The sequence below is a fragment of the Magnolia sinica genome, chromosome 6 (genome assembly GCF_029962835.1).
Source record: "Magnolia sinica isolate HGM2019 chromosome 6, MsV1, whole genome shotgun sequence".
In the NCBI taxonomy this organism is placed as follows: Eukaryota; Viridiplantae; Streptophyta; class Magnoliopsida; order Magnoliales; family Magnoliaceae; genus Magnolia; species Magnolia sinica.
In genome coordinates, this window is record NC_080578.1 from 96,538,631 (window position 1) to 96,557,122 (window position 18,492).

Sequence of the window (18,492 nt, forward strand, 5' to 3'; positions counted from 1 at the left end):
CTGAAATCCGACTCAACCTAACCCGACTTGACCGTTTTATATATATATATATATATATATATATATATATATATATATATATATATATATATATATATCTCCTAGTCGTTTGAGACAGAGAAGTGAGAACGCCATCCGTCCCTTTGTAGATGGAGTAAGCATGAAATTGGCCCGAACTTGTCCGATTGTTGACCGGGCCGAATTTGGACGGAACATGTCGGCCCGGTAACCAGGACGGGCCGGGTGCAGGCTGAGTGTGGCTGATGACTGGGCCAGGCCGGGTTGAGCCCAGTTCAACTCGGATCGATCGACTCGTGTACACCCCTTATTTCCAGCTTTGCTAAGCCCTGCACGCATGTACAAGTCAGCACACACCACCACATATGCCACGTGGGACACAAGTGAAATATCCAAGCCATCCATTTTGTGGACCTCATTATCTAGATCCTACCACATAAAAATAAATGGGTCCAGGCAGCAGGTCTGCCATGATATTAGAAACACGTGGACGGGTTTGAATCACAACCGTACGTTTGTTTAGTTAATATTTTCCCACATGATTAAGTGGGCCAACCTGAATATTGGGACAGGTGATCTTCATAGTGATAAACCTCTGATGTATGGCTTGGATATTTCACCTTCCTGCCACGCTGGCATATCCGGTGGCGTGTGGATTAGCTGAATTCTACACGCGTGTAGCTAAGCTCTGCATATATGATCTCCGAGTCAACTCGGTCGGGTCGAGTTTCATTGACTCGGCCATCCATATGACTATCTGACTCACCTGGCTTCCGAGCTGATCAATTAAGCTAAGATCAGCCATTGGATTCTCAAACAGGCCCATGGTGAATTTGACCCGCAAGATCCTTTTCACGGCATCGTCGATCCGGCTCATCGGGATCGTCCTTTTCTCAACATGGACGGTCAGATTGCTTATGAAGTCGGTGTAGTTGTATGGGACCATCACCTGCAATACCATGGGAGATTAAGATGGATAATGTGAACTTGGAAAATAAACTGCATGTGTGAACGAGTCAACTGAGTCAACTCGGTTTTGAGCACTTAATACTGATGCAGAGTTAAGAGATACAGTCATGGCCTGAATTGAACGGACAATCTGAACCATTTCAAAAACTTTAGTACAAGAATAAGAAAAGAGATGATTTCGTACTACATCTTGCACGGTCAAGATAGTCTGATCATTGTGATTTTTAGTCCATGATGTATATATGAAACATTATAATGAATGAACGGCTCAGATCGTCACATATATATGCCACGTGTACATTTTAGATCATCATTCCTTTTTATTTTCCTCTTGGTTTTATGGGAACTGAGTGTGCACTCGACTGAGTCAACTCAACTCGTTTGACTCACTCAATTCATTACTATGTTTTTTGTAGAGAAGATGAAGAATGCTACTTGGAAGCCCCACAAATGAATGATCTGAACCATTCAGCCATTGGGCCAGCCAAATGCAAATATAATTTATGGTTCCGATCATCGGGTGGGCCACCCATGATAAAAACAACCAATGGTTCACATTCATTGCACGCATGTAGACCACCTAATGAGCCCATGCATGACGGGGCCCACTAAATGACCCATGTCTTAAAAACGGGCCCAGGTCGACATTAGTGATCGTGTGGTGCTTGTGTTGGACATGTTCAGATGCAGCGATGACGGACTCCAACCATGTCAATGCCGGCATGTATCCCAGTGTAGACAGAATGCGAATAATGCGCATGTGGTGGAGATGTCATTCTATCGATGCCCTGCCAATCAGAGATGACGAAACCCTGAAAGAAAACATCAATGGGATCAGTATATGATCATCATCAACAACTTATGGGATAAAAAATGAAATTGGAATAATAGTAGATTTTTATGTGTATTTCAACAAATCCATGGAAGTTTGAAAATTTTAATATTCCGGTTTGATTTTTGTCCTTTCGTGAATTTACTAAGTCCCATATTGAATAGAACGAGAAAAGACAAATGATTTATATATCTTTACTTAATATAGACTCTCGTCGAGCATATTAACTTATGCTGGAGCTCATATCCAATTTAGTATGATACACTACTCACTCCCAACTCTAATAGCCATAAAGGTGTACATGAGTTGAACTGAGTCGAGCTTAGCACAGGTTGACTCAGCTCGGCCACTAGTTGACCCAGCTCTAACTCAGCTTGACACTTTCAATTTCTTATTGTATGTAAAACAACAACAACCATTTAGGTGAGCAACATCGATATCAAAGTAATCATTGGTTCGATCTGAGTTTGATTTGAGTTGAGTCGAGCTTGGTCAAGCTCGAACTTTTTTAAAAAAAAATTTCGACCGAGCAAGCTAACCGAGCTAACTCACTTTGTGTACAGCCCTAACTGGTCATGACTTTGAAGGGTAGTATTGATCTAGACCATCCAGTAGGTCCAAATGTCTCTTTATAGTAACATGAACACATTGAATGAAGGAACTTAACTTCTTAAATTTTGGCTTTCGTTTATTTTATTTTATAATTAGGGTTTTGTTTTACTTGTAATCAAATTTATTATTAGAATTTTGTGCTCTCATTATTGGTCCATTCAAATAAGAAAGAATAATTACATAACACGTTAAATACAGACACACACCGTAACTTTCAACATGAATCTAAATAATATCACATTCTAAACTCATTCTAGAAGGTTCGTTGTATGGGACGCACGACCATGGCTTAGACGACAAGGATGGTTTTCATGGTTATTTGAGGACATACACTATCCATTATCCAAAATGAACTCTAGCTACTGGATTATCCACATTGATTACTATGCCTTCTTTTATTTGTACATGATCCACGCCATTGATTTTGTATTGCACCGATCGATAAGGAAAACTTCCTTTGATCTGTATGAATTTTTATGGTGATCCAAGAAGAGTTTGCCAAAACTAATGAACAGTCCAGATCAACAATTTGGCTTTCCACATGTGCAGAAACCATTAGTTTCTGTCATTTGCTCTTACTTCAACCAAATGTTTTGCAATTTAGTTCACTTGTGCATCCAAACACTCCAAAAAAAAAAAAAAAAGCTGGTCGGACGAGCTTACTCGGAACCGGAGCTTGTTTTTGAGGACATCAGTGATGAGTTTGTAGTTGGAGTGCATTTTTACACCGTTCCAACTAGAATAAGAGATCATGACCGTTGATACGCCTTTGATGATGGCATTGTAGTAAGGAGGCATGTGAATGCTCATCAATCCATGAAAATCAATCACTGTGTTGTTCTCGTTGATTCCCTTCGTTGTGCCGCCGTCCCCGACGTAGTGCTTAGAGCAGGCTGCAACATTATTCCTAACCAAAAAAAAAGAAGATAAGATAAATCAATAAAAATTGTGAGTAGGGAATGTGATTGGCCAATGCTTGTCCACTGGGCCACATGATCGACGATCTGGACCGTCTAGATCAATGTTTATACACTTTGGACGGGACCCACGAAGAGATTGTAATAAATAGAATGATCATGTGTTTTGATGGGGGATAGAAACAATGAGTTAGGAAAAATATGGGCACAGGTCCATCAAGGACATGGAAAATCACATGTCGATCAGTCAAGTTGGTGGGCTTTTTTTTCCATTGAAGAATTGGTGGTGGGGCTGACGTAGAGCAGGTCGCAAACAATTTCATGGCCAAGATGGACCAGAAAATACCCAATTAGAGATGGAAGTGATCCGGACAGCCAAAACATTAAAACAGGCATATCTCGTAGACCGGAATGAGTTATCCGAGGTGCGTATCATATATGATTTTGGGGTAGGAGAAGCTACTTTAGCCACCTAGCTAACCCACCATGCCAGGTTGCCCATGCCAAATTTGCCAGATTCCATCAGGTTGACAGTCGAAATCCTATTTTATCTATGTTTTTATTATTTTTAGTAAGTTTTGGTTTAATTGTAATTCTTTATTGGTTTGGCTTTAAGAGTTGTCCAACATAAAAAAGGGACAAATAGGCACTTACTATTTTTGGCCTAAAACTGCAAGGTCTAGTAGAAATCTTGACTGCCTATAAATAGTAAGTCTACTATATATTAAGTAATGATTTCTAAGAGTTTTTGTTGTAGTTTGATTCTGAAACTTCTTATTAAGGTTGGTAACATTATTTAAAGGGTTATAAACTCATTTTTAAGTATTAAGCAATTTATTTCGACCTCAACACGTCCTTCCCTGCGTCCGGGGCCGATAAGATGGACGGCCCGCCTAGCGTTTCGGGCAATAAAGTCAGTAAAATTCTTAGTGTCCTTCAGATGCAGTGAAGTTTATTGATTTGGAATGTTAGAGAAAGACAGCAAAACTTCCCAAATGGTAGGAATGGGCCATGTTGGGCCAGAGGAAGTAATGGGCCAGGATGGTACGGTCCACGATCATGCCCAATCCAATGGGCCATGCTTGGGCTAATGTTCAGGTTCGGGCCTAAATTACAAGCTCGAATAATAAATAGGCCATTCAAGGCCCAGTTTGAACTGGGCCCACTTCCATCCCTTGATCTATAATGAGTGGGCCAGATCATATCTCTTCAACAAGGTTACTGATCTTACCGTCCAGCAACATACGGGACACCCTTTCGAGAATCTAAAGGGATCTCTCCCTGTAGGCCAGATATGACCTCTGTCATTGCTTGGACGACCGTTGGATCTTCACTGTAGCTCTCGAAGCAGCGGCCCCACCTCGGATCTCTACAAACCTTTCAGAAGAAGAGAAGATCATGACCATACAAAAAGAAAACCGATCAGTGTCTGAGTGAATTCCGTAAAATTAATGGTGATCTGGCCATCGGGTATGGTACATTACCGCGACGCAGGGAGCGAAGACGTAAGGGATGCCGGTCGCCCTAACTTCGAGAGCGGTCGCGGCACCGATCCTCTTCACTAGCTCAGGATCCCTAATGGACAATGGCAAATTCATCATGATAATGGCTGAGATTCTCTGCTAGATCAGTTGGGCCACATTTATACGTCGAATCAGACCGTCTGATGGTCAGATTTGGATCGTTCACTGTTTTCATTGGTTGGGCCCATCTTATCATTGAAACGGCCCAATTTTCTTACTGGGTAATCTTCATGGTGGGCCCCACATTTGCATGGGTCAGATGTTGTGGACTTATGTGCATTCACCATGAAGTGGATAGTAGCTTACCTTCTTCCACTGGGGTGTATGTGATCATTTTTTGTTCTAGCATTGGATCCATGCATCAGGTGGGCCCCACCTTGTAGATCAGGTGGGCCCCACTTTACAATTGATCCATCCAAAAGATCAGGCCAAATCCACTAATTATGTGGTTGCACACATACGATTTGTCGACTCATAGACATTTTTTCAGTACATCTGATGAATTGAAGAGCCCTGATTTCTTGGGCCAGGACTCAAAACAGTGAGGCCCACCTGATGAATAGAGGAGCCTGATTTCTTGGGCCAGGCCTCGAAACAGTGTGGCCCACCTGATGAACGTCTCTCAGGCCTTCTACTTTCGTACTGTTGTATGTACCTACCTGGTGGCTCCGAGCCCTACATTGTGGGGGAATACTGTAGCCCCATAGACATTGTTGTGGCCGTGGACGGCATCGATGCCGTAGATCATCGGAATCCCGAGGCGGGTCGAGATTGCACCCTTCTGGAATTCATTCACCATCTTGATCCATGTCTGGGCCGAGGCCTGTGGAGCTGGTACACTCCCTCCACCACTCAGCACACTCCCTGCAAACCATGAGATGTATCTGGGCAGTCAATCAACCGGTCTGGCCCTTTGGTTGGGCTTGTGATTAATTTTCAGGCCATGGCCCAGGCTCGGTTCAGATTTCTTCCTAAATAATAAATGGGCCAGGTCCAATGCCAATCTGGGCCTGTTTGTCTACAATGGACGGTATGGGCTCTACCAGGTCCAACAAGGATCATGGGAGAAAAATGAACGGCTCAGATCTATTCGTTAACTCGTCGTAGAGGAAATAGAGCCTCGATTCAGCTTCTGTACTTTGCATTGACCGACTCATAAGTGGGGCCCACCATCGAGCAATCACGATCATTCATACAGCGCTGGGCCACGTGATGGATGGAATATTCCCCCCAAAAATCTACCCCATCAGATGATATAAGTTTCTAGAGCTGGGCATCGAGTGGAGTCATACTGAGTCAGGGCTAACCCCACTCGATCTGGTTTTGAAATAGGCCTGACTCGAACTTGTTCTAACTCGGTACCAAGTCCAGCATGCCTAACCCGATCTAAGTGCGGTCTGTCCTGGACTAATTCGGACTGAGTCTGATTCGATCAGAAGTGCCGAGTCGGGTTGAGTTAACACCAAGTCAAATCGAGAGATGAGGGAGTGGAGGGAGAGAAAGGAGGAGGGTGGTGGTGGTGGTGGGTGGCCACTGGGGTTGAAAGAGAAGGAGAATGAGGGAGGGAGAGGGAAAGTTTGGGATTAAATCGGGTGCGGCAAGTAGGGTTAAAAGATGTTAGAAATTAGGTTTTTATTTTTTATATATACCTAAACCTGAAGCAAGTTGGGTTTTGGAACAAGTCAAGTCTAATCAGATCGAGTCAGGTCAAGTTACTAGATAACTCAAACTCGACTCAATTTGATTTCGAATTGGGTGTAGCCTATTCGGTTCAGATCGACTCACCCATTCAGTTCGGATCAAGTCGGATCTCAACGAGTCAGACGAGTTGAGTCAACCTAATCGAGTAGTACCATGCTCAGCTCGATATAAACCCTTCGATTCGGAATTGTCTCCTTTCATTTGGACGACTAGGATCATCTAATAGGTGGGGTAGTAGTGCATGGGCCACCCATGACTGGATTATCAAACGGCTTAAGTTAATGAAATGCATGGCCTGGTGAGTACATCGTTGATCTAGTGGGCCCCACTATGAATGAAAGATGAGGGACCTAACATCCTCATCCATTAAATCTTACACGTGCAAGATCTGGCCCAGCACGATTCATATGTACAAGAAAAAGGATATGTAGCGATATTTACCGATAAAGAAGTCTTCCATCACTTGGGCAGACGCTACTGACCGTTCGATCTGCGTCATCTGACCGATCTTTTCCGCTAGAGTCATCCGTTTCATGAGATCTTTGATCCGAACATTGATCGGCTGCTTAGGATCTTTATACTTCATGTAAACCGTTGATTTTGCATCTGTGGCCCCACAACATAGCAAAAGAAGGGCCCACAAACAGAGCCTAAATCTTACCATCTCCAAGTCAGATAGATGTACGCCGATTTGCTTCGGGTCCTGAAATCCGAAATGCTAAAAATTAAGAGCCAGACCCGATTGGTGACCCGACCGGACTAGGTTTGTACCACGATCCAACGGTTGCACTTATTTGATTAGCTGACTGTGATTAGTGGACATTAATTGACGGTTAAAAATGAAAATATCTGGCAAGGTTAGGATTGCTCAAGTGGCTGCGTATCAAGTGGCATGCACAGCCAGAGTATCAAATAAGTACCAGTTACAGGACGGTGGATCAATCGGTGCTGTCCATCTACTTGCTCCTACTGTGGATAGACAATGGTTCAAAACGCATGGATCAAATGATCAATCGGGACCGTCCATCTATTTGCCCTTACTGCAACCAAGAACAAGTATCAATGTGCCACACGCGAGTTAGATCTGAAGTTTCCATCAGATAGTCTACACTGTTTAGATCTAATGGCTTAAAACATCAGAACATTTCATTCCCAAGGTGGGCTGCATTGAAAAAAAATGGACGGCTAGAGGAAAATCAGTCTTAGACTTGTGTCCTTAAATGCAAGAAGATCTAAAAAATGTGACCACTTGATGGAAAGATCGGATATGCCACCTGCATTTCATAATGCTATATCTGCATAAAATGCATCTGAACTTCTTGTAGCTGGTGACCTGGGACTACAGCCGTTGAAATTCAGGGTCATATTGAAATGATCCAAACCGTTGATCTGACAAGAGGCATAGTGGATGATGGCTACCATGAAAATCTTTAACAATGGTGAGCAATAGTCCAGGAGATGGTCCATGTTGAAAGGAAAAGAGTTATAATTAAAGAATGGTTGGCATTATCAATATGAGAATTTTCTTTTTTTGGGTATCTCCAATTTATGATGAGTCCCATGACAAACGGTTTGGATCATTGTATTAGGACCGAGATCCAACAGCCATAGTCCCACTATCATAAAACAATAGGTCGCGACGCATCGTAGCAAACCTCAAGCTACAAACATCCAAAAAAAATCAAAATCAAAATCAAAATCAAAATCAAAATGGAAGATTCTCCAAAAGAGAAGAAATTCAGAGAAGAAGAACTTACAAAAGCAAGGAGCTTCCAAACAGAGAGAGAGAGAGAGAGAGAGAGAGAGAGAGAGTAGACTTATTAAGTAGACGAGAAGGGCAGCCAAGAAGAGAGAGAGAGAGTAGACTTACTAAGTAGATGAGAAGGGTAGACAAGTGAACGTGAGAACTGCACACTCCCCCATGCTGTATCTAGTTGCGAGATTAGCCATCCAAACAAGGAGGGTCGTCCACAGGTGGGCCCCACTTCAAATGATCCATGATAGATCCACTATGATGGGTCACAACTACAATCATTTTGGACGGTCAGTTCTTACGTACACGCGCAGACCACCTGATGACAGCGGCTGCGTGGGTTTTGGGACAAAGCACATACGTTGTGCCCTTCCCCGGATGAACGGCCCGAATCTCACACGCACATGCCAAGTTGGCATATATGAGGAGTATGATATACATACAGATAGCTACTCGCGAGTAGCATGGATTGAGCTAAGTCGTGTGGGTGTGGGTAGGGGACCGCGGATTAGGAGGATCCGTGACTGTGGTGCCCACCTTGATGTATTTTATTATTATTTTTAATATCCATGCCGTCCATCCGTTTAATCAGATTATTTTACAGTATAATCCATAAAATTAAGCAGATATAAATATCATATGGGCCACACCAAAGGAAACGGTATTGATTGAATGCCCGCCATTAATATCTTCTTGGGGTCACAAAAGTTGCAGATCAAGCTGATATTTGTGTTTTACTTTCATCCAGATTGCTCTCTGTGAACTCATGAACATTATTAGACACGTTGGACAGCGAATAAACATCATGGTGGGCCCTGGAAGGTTTCAACGGTGGTTGCCATTATCTCCACTGTTTCCTGTGGTGTGGTCAACTTCAGCTTTGGATCTGCTTCAATTATTTTTTTAGCATTCCATAAATGAGCTGAAGAAACGGACGAACGACGTGGATATAAAACATGCATTACGGTGGGCCCCATAGTCATGGATCTACCGGATACCAGAAAATTACCACTGTGAACGTTACCTTTTATATAGCGTCTTTTATGAAGAGTCCAAAAATTAATTTCCTAATTTAGACCTTTCACGTACGGACAGAGCATTTCAGGGAGAAAATACCTCTGCTTTTCACGTAGCAATGCACGTACGGACAGAGGTATTTTCGTCCTCAAATGCTCTTCCGTACGTACAAGTTCTAAGTTGGTAAGGTAAGTTTTGCACTGTTCATAAAAGACGCTGGATAAAAGGTGGCGTGCACAGTGATAATTTTCTCATGCTCAAGGGACGCCCAGCGAGGTCGTCGGAGAGTCCAAATGAACGTGATTTAGATCCAGACGTATTTCAACAAGACGCATCGAGATTTGGCCGTTTATTTTTGATTTATTTAATGATCTAAACCGTTTATTTTATAGGGGATCTCATTGGATGGGGTATGACCAAGAAAAATCTTCTATGAAGGTTTCATCTTTCTTATTCTACAAAGGTTTTGGTGACCGTTCATGGTCATATCAAAACATCCAAGTCAGAAAGGGATTTAAAATCATAATCTAAGATCTTATTTGATTTTAAAAAGATAAGATAAAAATATAAACGGTTTGGATCATTTTAATATGATCTTGATTCAAAGAATGAGGTGCCTATATATTGTATTTCAATACATCGGAATGTATTCTAGCAAAGCTCTCTAAAGAGCACAGTGACAAATCTCTCCGATATTTTGAATAACTCGCTATGATATCTCCACAAATACATTTGACTATCATCACGATATTATCGTGATATTTTAAAATCTCGTTAGATTTTAAAATATTGCACATCGCGATATTAACTCAAAAAAATACTAAAATTTAAGGGAATTTGTCGCGTAGATATATATTTATATTTTAAATTTATTTAATAATATGAATAAAATAATTTCTATTTTTTTTTGGGAAGATTCTCCCAACAAGAGAAAAGCCCCTAAATTAGAAAATCTCCCGATAAATTTCCGAGAATGAGATTTGTCGGCAGCCGAAGAGGCCCCAATAATAATGCACGTTCTGGGATGCATAAGTGAGGTTTGCCCATCCACACGTGTGTGAAATCTGAGCTGCCCATCAGGTGGGACACACCTTCTGGATGTTTTGAACTCAGAACCAGGCATCCAATGTCTAAGTAAGGCTAGAATATAAGAAGCAAATGGACAGTCCAATCGAAACCGTTTTAACTGCCGGTTTATGAGGCAAACGGCATGATTTGTAAGACAAGATCTTTCCATAGATCGTATGGAAATTTAAATCAACTTCATGCTAGATATATGCGTATGGTTGATTTATGAAAGAAAATAGTTGTGGTTGACACTACAAAGGAGAGATTTGTTGTTGAATCTGTGCTTTCGGTATATAGTGTGTAAACATGGGGAGTGGCTCAATATTACTGTATCCTTAATACTATATATAAGTAAATATTAAGTTCATCACAAAATTTCAATTTCACTATAAAATAAATTTTCATTGATATAATAGTAATCGAAATGCTACCTGAGCAAATGAAGATTAAACATTAGAGCATACTAATGCGGGCTATTTATTGGGATGGACTAGATTTGGTTTATCTCTCTGCTCTTTCTATTAATGTCTTTTCGATTTTCCTTTATTTAAACTACTCTTAATTCTACATCTATTGCGACAATTCTCATATATTTTAATTTCACGAGTATTTTATCTTATTTCGAAGATTTCAGCGTTTTTTCTTTTGATACAGTAACTTTTCATTGCTTTCTCATGAACTTCTTTTTTAATTTTAATAATTTCGCTTCTTTACTGCACATCATCAACTTCAAATTTTACCCGATAAACTTGAATGCCTTTTTCATTACTTAGGCTTTCAACATGTGATGAGGTTTTTTTTCATTCTCTTTTTCTTTTAATATCTTTTTCAAATCTTGCAACATCCATTCTAAATTCTTGTAAGCACATTCAAATGCTTCTTCACTTTCACAACCCCATCGTTGCCAATTTCATAAAGTTGTAAACTAAACTATTGTAATGTCAGAATTGCGATTTCTTACTTTTGTTATTGGAGTCACATCCACTACTTAATGAGGGGAATGAAATTGAAGCAGCTTCTCGAGTCCACCTTTTCAAAATGTACTTATCCGAGATATTTGTGAGGGTATGATTTATAGTTTTTAATGCATAGGAACACAAAATACTCATGAATTCAAACTTTCTACCACTACAAGTGATGGACTTGTCCATTGAGTTAACGGTAACAATGTGAAGACTATGATTTCTTTTATTCAAAACTTGGTATTTTCTGAACGTATCAGACTTATCTACTTTTTTCACTATTTGATCAAGGCTATCGCCAAATTATGCTTGAAATAATTTTAAAATGGTTGGTGTATATACATTAGCTGGGTGCTTCAGGATACTAAGAGGAAAAGTCACATTTGGTGAACTCTGGTTCATTTTGAAATTGGCTTCTAATTTTGCATTTCGTCTATCATCCACCAATTGTTCGAAATGTTCAAAAAATTTTGATTATATTTTGGTTAGGATGTAAGTATCTCTTCAAATCCTTATTTAAACTTTCACAACGCTAGGTGCTTTTCATATCTGCACAAAAAGTATTCTTTCCATAAACTAATGTCTCACTTCTCTTTTTCATCAAATAATCGTTGTAATTATATATTATCTGTAAGATTATATTTCATGATCGTTTTTTTCTACGCCTGAAGAAATTCATATTCCTCATCAAAATCATATACACATATATTAAAATCATTGTCAAACGACTTGTAAGAACAAAATAGATGACTTAGATGTTTGCACGTGTTCTAAAACATATATCATACACAAATATAGTGAACCATTCCTGATAACTCTGTCTTGATTGAATTTGATATAGCCTTATCTCGATATGCGAGAATGGTTTAGGATTTTTTTTAATACACATTGCATCACAAAAAGTTTTAAACAACCATTTGAAAGAATCTATCGTTTCATTGCAGAGGAGTGCAGACCCAAAAATAATTGTCTATTTATGATTATTAACACCGATGAATGGTGCAAAAGGTCGTCCATACTCGTTTATTTTATACGGCGCGTCAAAACAAATCACATCTCCAAAACGTTCATAATCTAAAATCATTCTTCCATCTGTCCAAAAAATGCTGGTGATACAGTCTTCAATATCAAATTGAATAAAATAAAAGAACATTGGATCTTTATCTTGTTTTCTTTTAAAAAATATCAAAAAACCTTCGTCATCAATTTTTTTCATTGTTGTCACATTCGTTTGTAAATAATTCTTATAATCTACCAAATTATATCCAATATTCTATCGACCACCGGCCTGTCTAGTCATGAAATCAAATGTTGCTTTTGATTTTATACCTGAATTATCACGGTTATCGGCAACTACTTCATGAGTAAATTTTCATAGTGATCTTAACAAATGAGCTTCTTCAGGATATGTAAGAATATGATTATAATCAATCTTTAGCTCAGTAACATGATATTTATCATCAACTCCCAATCTAATTTTCATATGTGCCTCACAACCTAATCTTGTTTCATCCCGATGATTCTCCACATTAACATCACGTTTATCAAATGAACGTTTACCTTCTTTGAAATAAACAAAATCTCTCATTTTCAATACACATCTTTTTGTCTTTATTTATACTATGCTACCGAATACCGAAATCGACTTTCATTCCAAGACTATTATAGAAATCATATGCATCTTTCTTTGTCCATACTAATTTCTGGATTTGGTACTTTCTCATCCATGTTTGGATCATCTATACCAATTTTTACTTCAGAGTTGATGTTTATATCATGTCGTGATTGAGGCATAGAATCCACCAGGCATAGCGTGCAAGAAGTCATAAGACCTCTATTTTCCATTGACCTATAATATTAAGAGATATTTAACATGAGGACTATGATTAAAATAATAAAAAAATTTATAAAAAACATATATAACCTATCATCCAACATAAAACACTTTAAATAAAACTAAAGAGTCATCATTAAGAGTGCAATTGACGAAAATCATCCCTAAATCCTATATAATCTGTGGGCCACTGGAGTTTTGAATGGCCTAATGAATGCCCTAAAATGATCAATCACAATGGGCCGGACAAAGTTCCTGGTATGGCTGTCTATCTCTAGGTAGGTCTTGGTGGGGGTGGTACCTAATCTGCACCTCCTACGGGATCCACCAATGGTTTGAATGGCAAATAACCATTTAGATCATAGGAAGCTTTCAATGATAATTGTTTAATACCACCATTGTTATCCACTTAAGATCCATACATATCTATATTTTTTGGCTCATATTTTAAAATGAGTCAGAAAATTAGATAGACAAAATAGATATACAACACATACAACAAGGTGGGCCCCACAGTTAGAGATTGCGCCCACCTATTGGATCGGGGTCGCTGCTAACCAGCGATGTCCTAATTTTGTGAGAATCCATTCATCTAGGTGTGTTGCGACAATTGAGTGGATTGAATGGAATATACACTATATAGAAGACCCCATGTTCTTTAGACAGTTTCCATAAGACCTTTCATCTCAATGAGCAACAATTACACTGAGTAAACTCTATGGGCCCACTATGATGTATGTGTTTTATCTACGTCATTCATCCATTTTTATAGGTTCTTTCATGGTATGAGCAGAAATTGAAGAATGGGCAAGCTTAAGGTAGACCATACCACAGGAAACAGTGGGATAATCGAAACTTTTGTGGCTTGTAACAACATTTAGCATTGATCATAAATGATTACATCACTTAATGAATGGGCAAAGTCCCACATACATGTTTCATATTAGCATTATCCATGACTACATAGATAACCTCGTCATCCAGATCTTGACCTAACAGAAATCTTAAGAGAGAATAGGAAAAGCTGGGAAACAAGGCGAGAGAGAAGATGGAGAGAAGAGGAAGAGAAGAGGGAGATCAGGGAGTGAAGAGGGCTCCAGAAACTATTTCTTTTAATTGAGGATCTGAACACTCTTCTTTCAGTTGAGTTTTTTCTTTTCTCGTTTTCTCTTTTTTTTTCCTTTATTTTTATAATATTTTGAGGTCCAGTTGTTTTTTCTTTTAAGTAAACAAGTGACGTAGATCAATGAAAAGCAAGCAATCAGGGACTCCCTGTTTGACTAATAACAGAGGATCTGAACTCATCTAAAAGTCTTTTATAAGCATATCATAAGCTTAAATTATTGTGGCAATCGTACGGCTAGAACTACGCTAAGGTGGGCCACGGCCCTAAAGCTTTAAGCGGCTAAGATTGGTATAGGACTGACCAAGGCCTAAACAATACCGATGAATCCCACGAGGTAGAGATATGTTACATATATGCCATGTGTATAATTGGTTTTCGTTTATACTTGGGATACATGTATTCATTAATCATCACGCTCTTATCAAACATCGAGATTCTGATGTATTAGTCTTATATAATACACCAACATTTAATAATATTATTCATCAACTAAGCTAATCTCCCACCCAATCATTCACCATGTGTACGAACCTAAATGAGTGTGTCGATATAATGATTTAAACAATTTTTACATGTAGGTTTATCATTTAATTTACCAAAGTTCTTTATATTAACACACATACACATTAGAATAAGTCCTTATATCATACATCACTAATACCCTTTTACTGTACAATATATACTTAAGTAACCATCAAGCTAAGCAATTCATCTATGCATAGATTTCAAATTGAAGCCCAACTATCAGGTAGATCAGTCAATCGATAAGACCGTTGGATAAGATTATGTCATTCATGGACGGTCATTCAGGATACAAACATATCTTCATTGTTGAATAAGATATTTTAAAGATGACATTCTAGTGCTCCGATGTAATTAGGACCTACTACTGGATCGTGATACCTTTTAGGTTGAAGAGCGTTAGCGCTACCTATTAAAGAGACATGAACGTCACCTTCCACGACATGATTGACATGATTATAGATGTATACATCGACAACATCGTGGTAAAATCCATCGAATATGGTAACCACTTCACTGATTTAAGAAGATCTTTTGAGTAATCGAGGAAACACCAGCTAAAAATGAATTCTTTTAAATGCGCGTTCAATCTCTATAAGAAACTTCATAGGGTTTCTTGTGCATCAACGAGACATAGTGTTGATACTTCGAATGAGGAGAGAAAAAAGAGAATTGAGTAATGCTCTCAATCTTTATATTAGTTATACTAAAATACAACCTTGGGTAAGAAGGAAATAAACTAAGATAAGAAATTCTAGTAAATGAGAGATAAGGAGATAAGAATGAGCAATGTGGAGAGATAAGGAGATAATGACAAATAAGGAGATAAGGATGAGGTATGTGGAGAGATAAGGAGATAAAAATGAGCTACGTAGAGAGATAAGGACGAGCTACGTCCCCGATGGATGATGTGTCCCCTTGACCGCTTCTCCTTCAATACTCCCCCTCAAGTTTGGCCCAAAAATGTCGGACAATCCAAGCTTGGAAGAAATAGTCATATGCCTATCTCTTGGTAAAGCTTTAGTAAACACATCAGCAAGTTGGTCTGTTGTGCGAACATATGGAGTAACAATCTCCTAAGCCTTGATTTTTTCTCGAATAAAGTGGCAATTGACTTCGATATGCTTTGTATGCTCATGGAATACATGATTTCTGGAGATATTAATAGGTTATCATACATCATCTGCATTGGTGTAGAATGACAGAAACCGATCTCGGTCAAAAATTTCTTCAGCCAAAGTAATTTACAGGTGGTCTGTGCCATAGTTTTGTACTCAGCTTCGGCACTGGAGCGTGCCACAACCATTTGCTTTTTGCTCTTCCAAGTCACCAAATTACCGCCAACGAAAGAACAATAGCCAGTTGTAGATTTTCAGTCATCTTTGGAACCGGCCCAATTAGCATCAGAAAAAGCAGAAATATTTAGATGACCGAACTTGGAATAAAGGAGACCCTTGCCAAGAGAGCCTTTGATATAACGAAGCACATGACATGCAACATCCATATGGGTAACTCGAGGCAAATGCATGAACTAACTGAGGGCACTCACAGCATGAGAAATATCCAGCCTGGTAATAGTGAGGTAAATAAGCCTCCCAATGAGGCGTTGATAAGGTCCGAGATCAGAGAGGGCCTCACCATCCAATGAAGTAAACTGATGGTTGACCTCGAGAGGAGTGTCAAGTGGCTTACAACCAATCATTCCAGTCTCAGTGAGTAAGTCCAGCGCATATTTACGCTGACATAAGGAGACTCCATGTCGAGAACGAGTTATCTCAATGCTCAAGAAATAACGTAAAGATCCCAAGTCTCTTACCTCAAAAATGCAAGAAAGGTGGGATTTGATGCTAGAAATTGCAAGTGAATCGTCACCCATGACGATAATATCATCGACATAAACAGAAACAATTGTAGTCCCCTTTGTCGAGCATTTCTAAAAGATAGAATGATCTGAGCTACACTGGTGAAAAAATGCATCTCTCATTGCATGAGTAAATTTCTCAAACAATGCACGCGGTGATTGCTTGAGGCCATATATAGACTTGCGAAGGTGGCACACTTTCTTTTCCTCCCCCTTTTGGCGAAAACTGGGTGGCTGACTCATATAGACTTCTTCATGAAGATCACCATGTAAAAATACATTTTTTTACATCAAGTTGATAAAGTGACCAGCCCAAATTTGCTGCAAGAGATAAAAGGACACGAATAAAATTATTTTGGCAACTAGAGCGAACGTCTTGGTGTAATCGATGCCATAGGTCTAAGTAAAGCCTTTTGCAACAAGCAGAGCTTTATACCGATCAACAGTATCATCGGGCTTGTGCTTAAGAGTGTACACCCATTTACAACCCACCGCCTATTTTCCCGTAGGTAAATCAACAAGTTCCCATGTCTGATTTTTCTCCAATGCAGTCATCTCATCCATCATGGCATGCTTCCAATTCGGGTCTGCTAAGGCAACATCCACCTGGGTAGGGAGAGATATGGAATCCAAATTGGCAATCAATGACTTGTAGGAGGGAGAAATCAAGTGATATGAAACAAAGCAGTGGATAGGATGAGAAGTAGAAGGATGAGTACCTTTCCATAGAGAAGCGGGAAGGTCCGATGAAGAAATGGATCCCAAAGCCGTGGATGATGGTGATGGAAGTAATGGTGCATCGGTGCTACTCCACTTCTTCTGGCGATGAGAAGCATGTGGTGGTGCTGGTAACAATGCTTGAGAACAAATGTAATCTTGTAGGTGAGTTAGTCTAGTATTGGGCCGAGTAAAATGGCGAGGTGGGGGTGGTAAGAAATGAGGAGGAGATGAAGGTGTGATAGATGATAGAGGAGATGAAGGCGATGAGGGATCCACCGGTAACGGGGTAGACGATGGAGGATCTAAAAAGGGTATAGGAGTGACATGAGGGGATGAGGAAAGAATTGAGGACTTTGGAGAGAAGAAATTCAGAGACTCAAAAAAGGAAGCATCAAGGGTGACATAACGTCGGCCAGTATCAGGATTAACAAATTTGTAACCCTTTTGGATGGGAGAATACCCAACAAACATGTATGGAATGGAGTGATGAGATAATTTTGTGCGAGAAGGAGAAAAGTCATACTCATAAGCGGTGCACCCAAACACCCTAAGAGGGATATCAGTGACATGATGCACTTTCCTGAATATAGAAATAGGAATTTGAAAATCGAGAGCAGAGTGAGGTAGTGGATTGGCCAGGTAGCATGCAATGAGAACGACATCTCCCCAATATCGTTTGGGAACATGCATCTCAGTAAGGAGACACCGAGTAATATTTAGCCATTGTTGATTTTTCCTCTCGGCTACCCCATTCTGCTAAGGAGTGAAAGCGTAGGTAGTGTTTGACTCAATGCCATGTTGGCGAAGATAGGTAAGAAAATCAATAGAGAGATATTCTCCACCATTATCACAATGAAGCATCTTGACGGTGACACTAAATTGATTTATCAACCAAACATGGAAGGACTTAAAAATTTTAAAAACTTCGCTTTTATTTTTGAGGAGATAGATCCATGTTATTTTGGTGGTGGCATCCATAAAAGAGACAAAGTAACGAAACCCCATGGAAGAAGTAACAGGAGAGGGTCCCCACACATTGGATTGAATGAAAGAAAAC

General features: G+C 39.6%; 1 protein-coding gene across 4 annotated transcripts in view; it reads right to left on the minus strand.

The window, feature by feature from the left end:
* Nucleotides 1-15,451, minus strand: part of LOC131249175 (uncharacterized) — a 74,429-nt gene extending 58,978 nt beyond the window's left edge. Inside the window, exons 1-9 of one of the 4 annotated variants that reach the window (XM_058249789.1) lie at nucleotides 15,288-15,446; nucleotides 13,089-13,221; nucleotides 7,014-7,275; nucleotides 5,531-5,735; nucleotides 4,833-4,923; nucleotides 4,580-4,725; nucleotides 3,095-3,338; nucleotides 1,695-1,799; nucleotides 785-967 (exon numbers count right to left, since the gene is read on the minus strand). In XM_058249789.1, the coding sequence (XP_058105772.1) occupies nucleotides 785-967; nucleotides 1,695-1,799; nucleotides 3,095-3,338; nucleotides 4,580-4,725; nucleotides 4,833-4,923; nucleotides 5,531-5,735; nucleotides 7,014-7,275; nucleotides 13,089-13,217 (1,365 nt within the window). In that variant the 5' untranslated portion in view covers nucleotides 13,218-13,221; nucleotides 15,288-15,446. Of the gene's footprint in view, nucleotides 1-784; nucleotides 968-1,694; nucleotides 1,800-3,094; nucleotides 3,339-4,579; nucleotides 4,726-4,832; nucleotides 4,924-5,530; nucleotides 5,736-7,013; nucleotides 7,276-8,329; nucleotides 8,430-13,088; nucleotides 13,222-15,287 lie in introns of those variants that run through there. The other 3 variants (XM_058249786.1, XM_058249787.1, XM_058249790.1) reach the window with 3 other exon arrangements.
* Between the last annotated feature and the right edge of the window lie 3,041 nt (nucleotides 15,452-18,492).